The sequence below is a fragment of the Heterocephalus glaber genome, unplaced genomic scaffold (genome assembly GCF_053883595.1).
Source record: "Heterocephalus glaber isolate CG9 unplaced genomic scaffold, H.glaber_assembly_v1.0 deba00001442, whole genome shotgun sequence".
In the NCBI taxonomy this organism is placed as follows: Eukaryota; Metazoa; Chordata; class Mammalia; order Rodentia; family Bathyergidae; genus Heterocephalus; species Heterocephalus glaber.
Window position 1 is genome coordinate 49,506,208 of NW_028258296.1, and position 13,853 is coordinate 49,520,060.

Here is a 13,853-nt window from a genome sequence, read left to right on the forward strand (position 1 = left end):
ATGAATTATCTGCTTTGGTTACAAAAAAAGCATTAAAGGAAGTTAAACAGGTTTGTTTTGAATGGCAGACCACTCTAATGTGATTCTCATGCATAACTAACATTCAGATGGATAAACTGATTTTTTTAAAAAAAAGTTCTTCCTGCCCAGGATTTTAAAATATAATGGAAAGATAACATATTAGAAACTAGAAAAGTATGTACTCTCTGGGGAGGGGGTAGTGTTAGTAAATCTGATTCATATTCCAATGCCAGTCCTCTGTTTAGTTAACTGAGGGGTGGGTGCCTTTTTCTTTCTTTAAAAATGAGTTAAAATTTAATGCAATATGAAAGATGTCAAGAAATGTAAATTTTAGCCTGGTTTTGCCTGTGGCAATCTATAGAACATCATAGTATTTATTTATTATTCTTTATTAGTACATGTTTGCAGTGCATAATGTATACATACCTCTTGGTGAGTTGGTACATTTACATAACACATTTTACTTCTTTTTTTCATCCCCTTTCCCTCCCCTCCGTCTTCCCCCCTCCATCTCCTGATCCCCTTCCTACTTGAGAAACATATATCTCCCTATTTCCTATTACCTTTCTTTGATGCTCTTTATTTATATATTTTGAGTTTCTCAAGGTACATCAATTTTCCTACAAATGACTCAAGTTTATCTTTATGACAGAGTAATACTCCATTGTGTGTAAATACCACAATTTTTTTATCCATTTATCTGTTGATGGACATATAGGCTGTTTCCAAGATTTAACAATTATGAATTGTGCTTTTATAAACATAGGTATGCATATATCACTGTAAAATGATGTCTTTAATTCTTTTTAAAAAATACCTAGAAGAAGAATAGCTAGGTCAAGTAGAATTTCTATTTTTAGGGGCCAGGGATTTAGCTTAGTGGTTCTGGTGCCTGCCTGGAAAGCGCAAGTTCCTGAGTTCAATCCCTGGTACCAAAAAAAAAAAAGAATTTCTATTTTTAGTTTTTTGAGGAACCTCCATACTGATTTCCATAGTGTTTGTGCTAGTTTACACTCTTACCAATAATGAAGATGAATTCCTTTTTCCCTGCATCCTCACCAGCATTTTATGTTATTTTATTTTTTGATGCTGGCCATTCTTACTGGGGTAAGATAAAATCTCAGTGTTGTTTTAATTTGCATTTCTCTAGCGGCCTGTGATGTTGAGCATTTTTTCATGTATGTTTGGCCATCTGTACATTTTCTGTTAAGTGTCTATTTATTTCAGTTGACTATTTTTTAATTGGGTATTTTATTTTAGGGGGTCTAATTTTTTTTTTTAATTCTTTATATATTCTAGATGTTAGTCCTCAGGAATAACTGGCAAAATTTTTTTCTCATTCTGTAGGTTATCTCTTCACTCTGTTGATTGTTTTGCTATGCAGATGCTTTTAAATCTGGTATTATCCCGTTTATTGATTCTTAGTACTATTTCCTGTGCAATCAGCATTCTATTCGGAAAGTCTTAACCTCTACTTATGACTTCAAGAGTTTAATCTATTTTATCTTTCAGCAGTTTGAATGTTTCTGATTTAACATTTAGTTCTTTGACCCATTTTGATTCTAATTGGATACATGGTGAGAGATATGGTCTAGATTCAATCTTGTGCATGTGGATAGCCAGTTTCCCAACACCATTTGTTAAAGAGGCTCTCTGTCCTTCAGGGAATGTTTTAGAAAGGCATCATATTTAATAATCTCTCCATGGATTTAATAATAAATTCCAGGAATAAAATCTGTATTTCTATTTACTTATGATGAGAAAAACAGATAAGGCCTCTCCTGTGAAGTGCTCACATTCTAGCTGAAGGAGTGAGAAGAGAAAGAGAATAAATACCTTAACAAATAGTATGGTATCATAAAATGAGAAGTGCTATGAAGCAAATTGAGATAATGCGATAAAAAATGAGAGGGATGGTTTTCTTCATTATATTTGATGGCTAAGGAAGTCTTTTCTGAGGAGGTCATTTTAAAGCCAAGATGATAAAAAGCCATTCAAAAGTTTGGAGAAAAAACTTTTCATAATGAACAAATAGCAAATGCAAAAGTCTTGTTTCAATACTAAGAAGTTTAGTGTGTTCAGAGGAAAATGGTAAGTAAAGGGGGGAGGGGAAAAGAGAGAGAGAGAGAGAGAGGAGAGCGAGAGAGCACGTGAGAGAGAACAAATCATTTCTCCCTACTGGAGTTTTGAAATAGTTTTGTTGAGATATTATTGAGACACAACAAACTGCCTGTATTAATGTCCTAGAGCCTCTCTCCTAACTTCTGGTTATCCTTGATTTGTGGCAGCTTAACTCCAGTCTTCACATATCAGTCTCCTTGTTCATGTGTTGGTTTCCAAATCTCCCTTTTTTAAATAAAGACAATAATTATATTGAACAGGTACTGACTCTGTTCCAGTATAACTTCATCTTAGTTAACTACAATCAAAATGCTAAGGATTAAGACTTCACATGTGAATTTTGGGGGGCACGTAATTAACCTCTGACACTGCATATATTTAAAGTATACAATTTGATAGGCTGTATATATCCTGTGAAATCATCATCACAATCAAGATAACATGTTCTTCACCCCAAAAAGTTTCTTCTGCCTTGGCGATCTCTCTCTCCTGCCTTTCTATACTTTTTCCCATCCACGGGCACTCATTAATCTGCTTTCTGTCTTGTGATTAATTTGTGTTTTCTATAAACTCAATCATATGAAAGGTACTATTTTTTTTGTCTTTTTCTCACAAAGTGTTATATACCAACATGAGAAAGAACCATCTAGCAGATTAGTAAATTCTTTTTTTCCAGTACCAGGAATTTAACTCAGGACCTTGCACTTGCCAGGTAGGCATGGCACCACTGAACTAAATCCTCGGCCCTAGATTAGTAAATTCTGAGCATGTTTGTGGATGATCAGCAAGTAGGCCAGCAAACTGGGGGAGAATCCCACCCCAGATGTGGGTGGCACCAAGGAATAAGCTTTTATCTTGCACTGAATAAAAACAAAAGAAGGAAAGAGCTTTTTGGAGGAGCTTCAGTCTTTGTCATTGCCTTTAGACATCAGTCTGCAGTTTCTTCAGCCTGCCAGTGCACTCTTCAGCCTTCTGACGCAGACTCACACCGTGATTCTAGTTTACTACTGGATCCTCCATCTCTGTGCCTCTAATTCTGCAAATGACCACTGTAACTCTTCCACTTCTGATCCCGTGAGCCTACCTGATAAATCCTTTTCTATAATTACATTTATATTTTTATATTCTATTCCTCTAGAGAACCCTAACTAACACAGATTTTGGTACCAGAAGTGGTTCTAAAGAAACAGAATTATAAGGATGAATTTCTCTAATTGGCTAGTGGCTCTTGGAGTTGGCTCTCTAATTTGATGAGACCCAGAGGTGCCATAACCTCTCTTTCTGATAATGTAGATAATACTGATAGTCTGAGGTGTGAACTTGTCAAAGTAATACAACCAACAAATGAATCTGTGTTCAGTTTCTTGTGGCTGCATAGCTGAGGTTGTCTAACTGGCTTTCACCTCAGTGTAGTAGTTTTTTTCTCTCAAAGTCAATAGGAGAACATCTGCTACAGCTTTGAATCTCTGACTTCTGTCCCTGACTTCTAGATCCCAAGAAGAAAGGACCTATTCACAGTCAAGGAGAGGGCAAGATATAGGGTTTACATACCAGAGGAGAAAAGAGGAGTTTGGGGGGATCTTTTAGAATTCTACCTTTCATAAATGATTTAAATTTAAAATGATTATTGACAGGTGGTTGTGTTAAAGTCAACCCTTTTGGTATTGTTTTCAATTTATTGTGTTTCTTTGTCATTGTCCCCCTTTTTCTGACTTCATTATCATTTTTTTTGAGGTACTAAGGATTGAACCAGTGCCTTCTTACAAAGCTATATCTTCAGTCCTTCTTAATTTTTCTGGGGACAGGGTCTCCCCAAGTTGTTCAGGCTGGGCTCAAAATTGTGATTTTCCTGCCTCAGCCTCCCAGAGTTCTGGGATTAGAGGTATGTACCACTATACCCAACTTGATTGAGCATGTTTTGTAATTTTATTTAATTTACTTTGTTGTCTTAGTAGCTCTAACTCTTTATTGTTATTTCTGTATTTGCTTTAAGGATTATGTATTTATATATCTTTAATAGTTTACCTTTAGATGACTATAAGAACCTTATGACAGAATACTTTCATATCTTCTCTCTTGGCCATTGTGTTATTGTTGTATAATTTACTTCTTTGCAAATTATAAATCCTATAATATATTGTTATTTTTCCCTTAAATATTTAATTATTTTTAAAATAAATTTAAATAGTGATGCAAAAATTTTATACTTAACTACATAATTACCATTTCCAGTGTTCATCATTTTTTTGTACAGCTAGATTTTTCCATCTGGTGTTATTTCTTTCTGTTTATAGTGTAAAACTATTAGTGATAAATTCAGACTGTACATAATTGTATAAGCCTACATTTTCCTTCATTTTTGAAAGGTAATTTTGCTGAGGTAAGAATTCTTGGTTGACAGTTTTTTCTTCCAGTATTTAAAAGATGGTGGTTAACTGTCTTCTGACTTGCATTGATAATTCCCATTAGCAATCTCTCCTTACCTTTTTTTCTTCTCTACCTTATGTGTATTTTTCTCTGGCTGCTTTTATTTTATTTTATTTTTTTCCAGTCCTGGGGATCAAACTCAGGCACAGTACCACTGAGCTAAATCCCCAGCCCTTTCTGGCTGCTTTTAAGATTCTTCCTTGTTACTGATATTAAGAAGTTTGACTATGCTGTGTCTTAGTTTTTAAAAATTTTTTTTCCTATGCTTAAGGGTCATTGGGCTTTTGGATTGGATTTATAGTTTTGATAATATTTGTACATTTGTCAACCATTGTACCTTCAAGTATTTTTTTCTGTATCTCCTTCCTTTGAAGATTCCTTCCTTTGAAGATTCATATATATTTGAGATCTTGAAATTGTCTCAAACTCATTGATGATCAGTTCCTTTTCCTCTGTGTATTTCGTTTAACATTATTTGCACTGCTATGTCTTCAAATTCACTAACCTTTTTCTATGCAAAGTCTCATCTGCTCCATTCAATCAACCCAAGAAATTGTTGTTTTAATCTTTATAAGTTAAACTGGGCCTTTTATTTATCCATGTGTCTACATCCTTGTTCTTTTCTCTAGTTACTTAAATAAAGAAATTAGTTATAATACCTGTTTTGTTGTTCTTATCTACTAATTCTATTATTTGTACCAATGTTGGGTTAGTTTCCATTAATATTCTCATTATGAATTTTTTTTTTTTTTTTTGTACCGGGGATCGAACTCAGGTCCTTGCGCTTGCGCAGCAGGCGGCAAAACCGCTGAGCTAAATCCCTGGCCCTCTCCTCATTATGAATTGTATTTTCCTGCTTCTTTGTATGCCTAGATTTTTTAATTGAATGCCACATTGTAGATTATACTTGTAGAGTGCTGGGTATTATTATATTCCTATAAATAGTCTTCATCTTTATTATGTGACTCTTTTAGGTATTACTTTTAAGCTTTGTTAGAAAAGGTCAGGACAACATTAAGCCAAAGGCTAATTTTTTATCACAATTGAAGCAAAATCCATTTTTAGTGAATTGCTTCATTTTTCATGAGTTAGAAGATTTTCCACTATTATAAGTTGGAACAGGTTCTATGGATTATTCTGTGTGAGTCCAGGATTGTTTTCTTGAATCTCTTCAAGTGTTTCCTTCCCAGTCTCAGCTAGTTTTCTCATATGCATCAGTTTATCAATTTTCAGCTGAATACTCAAAGAAATTCTCTGCAATTTCTCACAATTCCTTCTTTGCAGCTCTGTCCTGGCCACAAGTCTTGCTGTGAACTCTAGCTGGTGTGGGTTCCATAGACTCCATCTCCTCAATCTCACAACACTTCTGGCGTCTGTTTTAGTATCCCTCCCTGTACCTTGGCCAAGAAACTTCTCCAGGCAGTAAAGTGGAAGTATTTTGTTTGTTTACATGTCTGAGATCACTTATTTTTTAAAAACAGCAAAGCCTGATGTCTAGTGTGTATAGAACCATTATTTCATATATCTTTTCCTGCTTCACAGTTACTTTAGGTTGGGGAGTAAATTTGGGTCACAGAGTGTAAATTCAATCTGTGTGCATTCTTTTAAGATCATACACATGAGTGTCCCTTTAAAAAGAAAATCACTACACAAATGTATATTTATTATAGTTCTTCTGATAACTGGCAAAGTATATCAGTGCATAGCGCTTACACATACTTATATGTACTAACTGATACACACGAAGGGGTGATCAAAATATACAGTGAATAATTTTTAAAAAATCACTACCTCAAAAGACACATTAACATTAGTCCCCTTCAAAATACTCCCCTTTGCTTTGAATATGGTTATCCCACTGTTCTTGCCACTTTCTGAAGCAGTTCTGAAAGTCTTCTTTTGAGAATGTCTTTATGATATGTGATTTAAAAAAAAGTATGGTGAATGCTGCTACTGAGTACCATTTAACAGAAAGGCAGGCTTGTAAAAACATATATTGAGTTACTGAATCAATGCTTTATATGATAAGAGTATGAATTCCATTAGAAAGAAACACTTAATATCCCTCAGTTTCTATACTGCTGTCTTATCATCTTGCCTGGAGTCACTTACAGTTAAGTCTGGCACTTCGTTCCCACTTTCCCTACTTGCAGAGTTCTCTTACTACATGGTAGCTCATATTTCCAAGATGTAGGGATCACTGTATACATTCTTGGGATGTATCTATTAAATTAACCTAAATTTTGCCTGAAGATGCTTGTGTATTGTGAGTCCATATATAATGAACTGCGACCTTGGTATGTAAACTAACTGAAAGCCTAATTTAGGCATACACTTTTGTAACAAATAGCTGAGTCTTAGCCAATCATAGCAGCCAAGGCTCAGTCAATCTCTGGTGGCCAACTGATCAAAACATATACAGGTGAGGCATGTGCTGCCAAGCAGCCTATTTCTATACCTCTCTTCTGCTTTCTCTCCGTAAATGCTGCCTGTCCATATTCGAAGTTGAGTTCTCTGAACCTCTTTTGGCTCTGAGGCCTGTCTGATTTATGATTCATTCTTTGTTCAATTAAACTCTATCAAATAAATAGTTCTTTCTAAAGTTTTGCTTTAACATATCCCAGACTTCCCATCATCCTCCAGGGAGACTCACTTGTACTGGGCATCATTTTTTCCATATAACTTTCATTGACAGTAAAGGCTAGGGTAAGTGGCACAGTGAGTTCAAGGCCAGGATGAACTGCATAGTGAGACCCTGTCTCACAAAATTAAAAAAAAGAGAATAGATGGATACATCAAACTACAGAATGGCTTGCAGGCACTTTTGATTTCAGATCTAAGTAATATGGAAGGTAAAACAGGAAAGACTAGGATAAGTGAAGACTAATGGGGTTGTCAGTAGCCTGTGAAAATACCTATGATTTATTGAGCATCTACCATATGCCAGGGTTTTGTCTCTAATTTTCTTAAAACTAACCAGGAGGAAGACCTTAGGGAATCAGAGAAGGCTTTGAAAAAGAGTTGCTTTCTCAGATAAAGCCTGAATGTTGAGGGGAAGGTAGGTGAGATGCGGCATAGAATGGCTTGTATCCCCACAAAGGGAATGGTATATGTAAAGTCGCGGAGGCAAGAAAAATGTGACTCATTTGAGAAATTCAGACAGTTTGGCAAAAAGAAAGAGTAGAGAAAGGATGTGGCTTTAAGATGGAGGAGTGGAAGATAGGGAATGATGAAATTGGGGAGCTAAAATAGATCATGCAGGACTTTGCAAATGATATCAAGTCATTTGGGTTTCTTTCTTCAGGACAGTTTGGAAATGCCCCATGCATTTTTGGCATAATACGTGAGTTACAGTGAGGAAAAGTGGTTTAAAGGAGTAAAACAGTTACAGCTATGGAGAAAAGTGTACATTTGTTCCAAAAATTCAACAATGACTTATACACTCAGCCATTTATACATTCAACAAATATATTGATTGCCTACTAGACAATGGGCCCTGTGACTAAAATATTTGTTAAATAAGTATATGTTGTATTATTACAAATTAAGTATCATTTATTAAGTCCTTAGGTGCTAGGCACTGTGTTAAGCGACTTTCAGAAACATTGTTGTTACTTTTTAGCAGGGGAGGAAAGTGAAAAAAAGAGAGGCAAAGACACCAAATGACGTAGCTAGTTAATGGCAGGGCCAGAATTTGATCTCAAGTCAGTTTGACATCTTGCCAGATTTGCCCTTGTTACTTAAATTCATACATGTAAATTATCTTTCATGTCTTTTCAAATACAAGGAAAATGTATTTTGAACTATTAAAAATTTTTAATCAACAACTTGTAGGTCAGTTGCCCTAGATTTACATGAAAAAGTTGCCTTTGCTTTATAGATGAGGAATAATTTTATATATGTCTACATGAGCAGCTAGGTAAAATTTAGGGCACTCAAGCCTCAAATTAATTTTCATTCCCAAGATTTCCTTAGATGATGTGAGGGTGCTTTTTTTCCCATTTGTTTGCCCCATTTTGTGTCTATCTTTATTAATATTAACAAAGGATATATTAAAAAGAATAGTTTTATTTTGAAATAGGAGACAGGAAAATGCATACTAAAATAATGTCAGAATTTCCAGGGTAAGATATTGTGAACTTGTTTGGCTAAACACATTTTATTTGGGGTTCGGTATGAATTTTCAATAGCTGTTTTTCAGATAAGAAAGCAGTAATTCAAATGCAATTATATAAACAAGAAGATCAGAGTGGAATTATCCTGAAGGGTATAAAATGAACCAAGAGTCTGGGTCATCACAGCATCAGTTCACCAATGCAAAGTAAGGTAGGTGTCTCTATTGAGGAGCTTCTGTGAAATGAAATGCTTCTATTCTATTTTCTTTTAGCATTTATTTAAAAATTGCAAATACTGAGAGATAATTTGCTTCATTAGGGTCTAAATTTTAAATTATTGCTCCAAATTGTTCAGTAGTGGGCCAAGGTGAGTGAAATACATACATAAGGGTAAGTAAAAAATTTCATTGCCTTAAAGAAAGAGAAACAATTGTCAATTTCTTAATGAAGGATGTTTGATATGCATGGATTTCTCATGTTATTGTTTTGATTTAAATGTTTTTATCAATTTAATAATCTACATACTAAATAATCTTCATTAATAATGGTCATTTTGATGAAAATATTCTAGGAAATCTTAAATTCAGCTTTGAGTACCTGGAGGGGTAATATACCCTGTATTGCAAAGTTTTTTGATTATTTAATAGTGTAACCACCTTGGATAGTGTCCAGCACACACATACACACACACCTACCTAAGAGTAGATTTTGCTGTCTAGAAAAATACACTGCTTTAATAAAGTTCTGGGACAAGAGATTCATCCTTTTTGTACTATACTAAGGAATTCATAAGAAAAGATTAGTGAAGGAAATTAGCAGAACAGAGAAAAGTATGTTCATTAAGAACAAAATTAGAGGGACTGGGGATTTAGCTCAGTGGTTCTGCCGCCTGCCTTGCAAGCACAAGGTCCCGAGTTTGATCCCTGGTACCAAAAAAAAAACAAACAAAAAACCCAACAAAATTAGAGCAAAAAGAACAGAAAAGGGAAGAGAAAGGGTCAAAGGAAAGAACCTATTTTGGAATAAAGAAGGGAAAGTGGGGACATACTTAATCATGGCACTGAAGAAGGCAGGCCATCATTGTTCAAGTTCTGTCTAAAATTATGCCTTCTGTCTTTAGGTGTTCAGTAAAAGATTTATGATGATTTTAGAAGAGGTAATTAAGTTGCAGAGATAAAAAAGTGACAAAGAAGAAATTGTGGCAGATATATGGGAAAGTACTAATACCAAGTCATATAGTGTTACACATTTATGTATTTTTTATTAGCACTCCAAAGGCTTTACGTGTGTTATTCTTTTTTATGATTTTAGGAATGAGTATATAGAAAAATGAAGGCACAAAGATATTAAATTTCTCATTTACACAAATTATAATTAAAGCTGGAAAAAGAATTCTAGATTGCTAATTCTTAGACCAGGGATCTGACTCTAATTTAGCATATAGAATCAGAAGCTATTGTGTAGCAAAGACTTACATAATCATCTTGTAATTCTAAGCCTTCCTTTTATAGATGAGGAATTTGAGATCCAGAAAGATTATGTAGGTGAACTTTTACTATATCCAATAAAAGAGGAAAAGGAGAAAGAATAGTTGCTATTTTATATCCACAAGGTTGTGCCACTAATGTGACTGGTAATTCATCACTTTTTAATATTTTACTTTTGTTAAAGTTCTACATTTACAAGAGTAACTTACAAAACGTATCCATTGGAAATAGGGCAACAATGGGAAAATTGTGACACAACTTTTCATCCTACAGTATTAAAAAGGATCTCTACATTGCAGAAATGAGGTCCAGATAGATTCAATATTTAGCCAATTTCTCATAGACCCATGGGAGAATTCTGTTCCTTAAGTTTTAGATTAATATTCTCAGTACTAGTTCACCACAGTTATATCTTATATAGAATTATAGAATTAGAAGTTGAAATAAATGAACTTAATTATTTCCTATAGTAAAACTCAGCTGATCAATGTCCAAATAGCCGAGAACTAGATGATCATACTGAATATTTTATATAATTCAAGTAGTTAACTTTTTTTTGGTACTGGGTATCGAACTCAGGACCTTTTGCTTGTGAGGCAGGTGATGGAACCACTGAGCTAAATCTGCAGACCAAGTAGTTGATATTTTTAAGATCCTGCAGAGGATACTCTAGGTCTGTGGCTCTAAAATAACGGAACCAACTTTATACCATAGAAAGAGCTCATGTTTGTGAAACAGTGGAGAAAACCAGATCTCACAAATAAATCATTCTTATATTTTCAGGCTTGGGTTGTAGCTCAGGGGTAGAACAGGTGCATGAGGTCTTGGGGTTCATCCCTCACATTGCAAAAAAGCAAACAAAAAAAATCATAGGAATTCTTATGTTTTTACTTTTTAATGTAAACACCAAAATTCCTCCAAGAAATGCTTAAATTTTATTTTGAAAGAGTTCACTGGAAAACCTTTGTCCTAAAATAATTTAGTTTGTCTATTCATAAGTAAATATAGTGAACATAAGGAAATCTTTGATAACTGAAGGTCTCAGAGTTATAATTTGGAATTTTTTCCAGCACTTTAGAACAATCTGTATTTTAAAATTTGTATTTACACTTAGTTCTTCCACTGGACTGTCAGCCCTTTAGGCCAGAGACCTTCTGTTATCCATTTTGTATCCCTCAATGCCTTGCTCAGGTGCTCAATATATATTTCACTGATTTATCTGCAACTCTTATTCTAGGAATAAGAAATTGGTTGGAATGACTATTAATCTTTAGAAGTTGACATTTAAAATATTCTCTGGTAACCTGTGTAATGTGGTTTTCATTTTTTCTTATAAGTATAGTTAATACAAAGTTCTTAACTGTGGCTGAATGTATGAGGCTAAGTATTTAAGGTTTCAGTAAGTAGAGGTTTTAGAGTTATGTAGCTTAAAGACTGCTGGGATATAATTGACATTTGAGAACATCTTGACACTTTCTGATGATTGAATAAAATGATGTTTAGTGAAATTTATTTAATAGGCTAAGCAAAGAACTTTGTGTTCATTTATAACAATACTGTTCCATTAAGGTATATATTTGCTGTACTGATAATAGCTGTAAAATATTAGTAAAATGAAAAAAATATTAATCTTTCAGGTGACCAATTTACATCCAAAATTCTGACATTTGATTACTTTCTCTTAGAAATAGAACTAAAATAATTATAAGTCATAACATTATCCAGGTCATTACAATGTGCAGTTGATATGGAACACATTCTTCATTAGACAGGGTTTATTGAGATGCACGTTCTGCTCCCTCCAGGGACACAGTGGACCCTCTGTTGTCTTCCATATGGCCAAAAAATATTTCATGTTCCCGACTAACTCATAATGGATCTGTCGTCCTTGATTATTTTATTCTCATTTTGTCACATTATGTTTTTTGCTTCTTATCTTTTTGACATGAATTCTATATTTCTTCTATGTAAAATTATCTTTTATTTGTTCCATTTCTACATCATTCAACTTTCAAGGACAATCCTAAGGGTTCAGAAAGGGTTCTTAGACTTCTGAGTTAGCTCCTTCACCCCAGTGGTAATTTTAGTTGACCCTCTCTTGACTCTCTCTAGTTTTCTAGTGTCTTCCATGACCAGAAATGGGTGGAATTATATGCCATTGGGGTGGTACTAATGTTTGGATGTGCTATTTTGTTTGTTTCTTTGCTATTTCTAATTATGATAGAAAGTTTATTGGCCTTTTAAGCTATTTTACCAAAGGTTTTAGAAAACTGTAATTTTCAGAAAGCCCTTACTGAAGCATAATTGTTAACTCACTTCTTAAAAAGCAAATATTTGGATTATATTTCCATAGAATGAATTCTTTATATTTAATTGATATGTACATCTCTGCCATTTTTCTGTTGTGATGCTTTGGGCTTGCCATTTTACTCCCCAGTTGGGTCAGTGGCCCTTGATAGCAGTACTTCCACTATGTGAGCTTCTACACTATGGTTTATGTGGGTCATAGCTACCTCTAAGCATATTTTGGGAGAGTTTAACAGTATTAAATATGTAAAAACACTTGACATAGGGCCTAGAACAAAGTAGGCATTAAATGAATGGCAGCTGTTTTTATTATTGTTGGCTCTTTGTGGGTATGTTCATATGTATATATAAACTTTTCCAAAATGTGCCTTCTGAATGTCCTGAAAAGGTACATGTAATAGGTTCTTTAATTTTATCTTTGATTTAGCATGCCTGCCATCTTCTTGATGTCCCTGCTTTTTGGTCTTATATGTGGGCAAGCAATATCTTTTTGTATTCCAACTGAATATACAATGCACATCGATAGGAGAGAGTGTGCTTATTGCCTAAGCATCAACACCACCATCTGTGCCGGATATTGTATGACACGGGTATGTACTTCATCACCCTTCTTTTAGCTATAAATTATATAAACCTAGATTCAGTCCATTCCTATCTGGAAAAGAAATGAGGTAAATTACAACTTTATTTTCTAAATCCAATGGTTATTAGCTCCCTAAGAACATATCGTTTTTACAGCTTCCCAAGTAAGAACATATAGTATTATGTGGATGTACTCAGCAAAATGGGTACAGATAAATTTATAAAAATTTTACCTTCTAGATTTAATTAATTTAAACCTTATCTTGTTCCCATGAAAGGATAAGAGAGGAAGGTATCACTTTTGTCTCTGTAGAATTTAATCTATATAAGTTAAGTTAGTATTGGAGACTAAGACTAAGGAATCTTCCCCTAGTTGTATTTGCAACAAATAAGTGCATATATGTTTTCTAATATCTTATCATATTATGCTCCATTTTCTACTCTTTTCTCAGGATATCAATGGCAAACTGTTTCTTCCCAAATATGCTCTCTCCCAAGATGTTTGTATATACAGAGACTTCATCTACAAGACTGTGGAAATACCAGGATGCCCACACCATGTTGCTCCTTATTTCTCCTACCCTGTTGCTGTAAGCTGCAAGTGTGGCAAGTGTAATACTGACTATAGCGACTGTATACATGAGGCCACCAAGACAAACTACTGCACCAAACCTCAGAAGTCCTATGTGATGGGATTTTCTGTCTAATTTTAATAATGATATAATTTGCAACTTGGTTAAATGTGTTTATCTGGAATAAAATAATAAAATATCATTATGTTTCACAATTGAAA

General features: G+C 34.2%; 1 protein-coding gene across 2 annotated transcripts; it reads left to right on the top strand.

Annotated features, from left to right (window-relative positions):
* The first annotated feature begins 3,804 nt into the window (after nucleotides 1–3,804).
* Nucleotides 3,805–13,853, top strand: Tshb (thyroid stimulating hormone subunit beta). Of its 2 annotated transcripts, XM_013075428.3 has the most exons (4): nucleotides 3,805–4,024; nucleotides 8,771–8,895; nucleotides 12,906–13,068; nucleotides 13,513–13,853. In XM_013075428.3, the coding sequence occupies exons 3-4, from the start codon at nucleotides 12,907–12,909 to the stop codon at nucleotides 13,765–13,767; spliced, it is 417 nt and encodes a 138-aa protein (XP_012930882.2). In that variant the 5' UTR covers nucleotides 3,805–4,024; nucleotides 8,771–8,895; nucleotide 12,906; the 3' UTR covers nucleotides 13,768–13,853. The 2 variants fall into 2 exon arrangements, with proteins under 2 accessions (XP_012930882.2, XP_004853842.2); XM_004853785.3 differs by lacking the exon at nucleotides 3,805–4,024 and having other exon boundaries at nucleotides 8,542–8,895.

What these genes read in the sequence shown, in the direction of transcription:
- Tshb (XM_013075428.3), top strand. Translation starts at nt 12,907, where the DNA reads ATGCCTGCCATCTTCTTGATGTCCCTGCTTTTTGGTCTTATATGTGGG. An exon ending in CCGGATATTGTATGACACGG is followed by an intron (nt 13,069 to 13,512) that starts GTATGTACTTCA and finishes CTCTTTTCTCAG; the next exon opens with GATATCAATGGCAAACTGTT.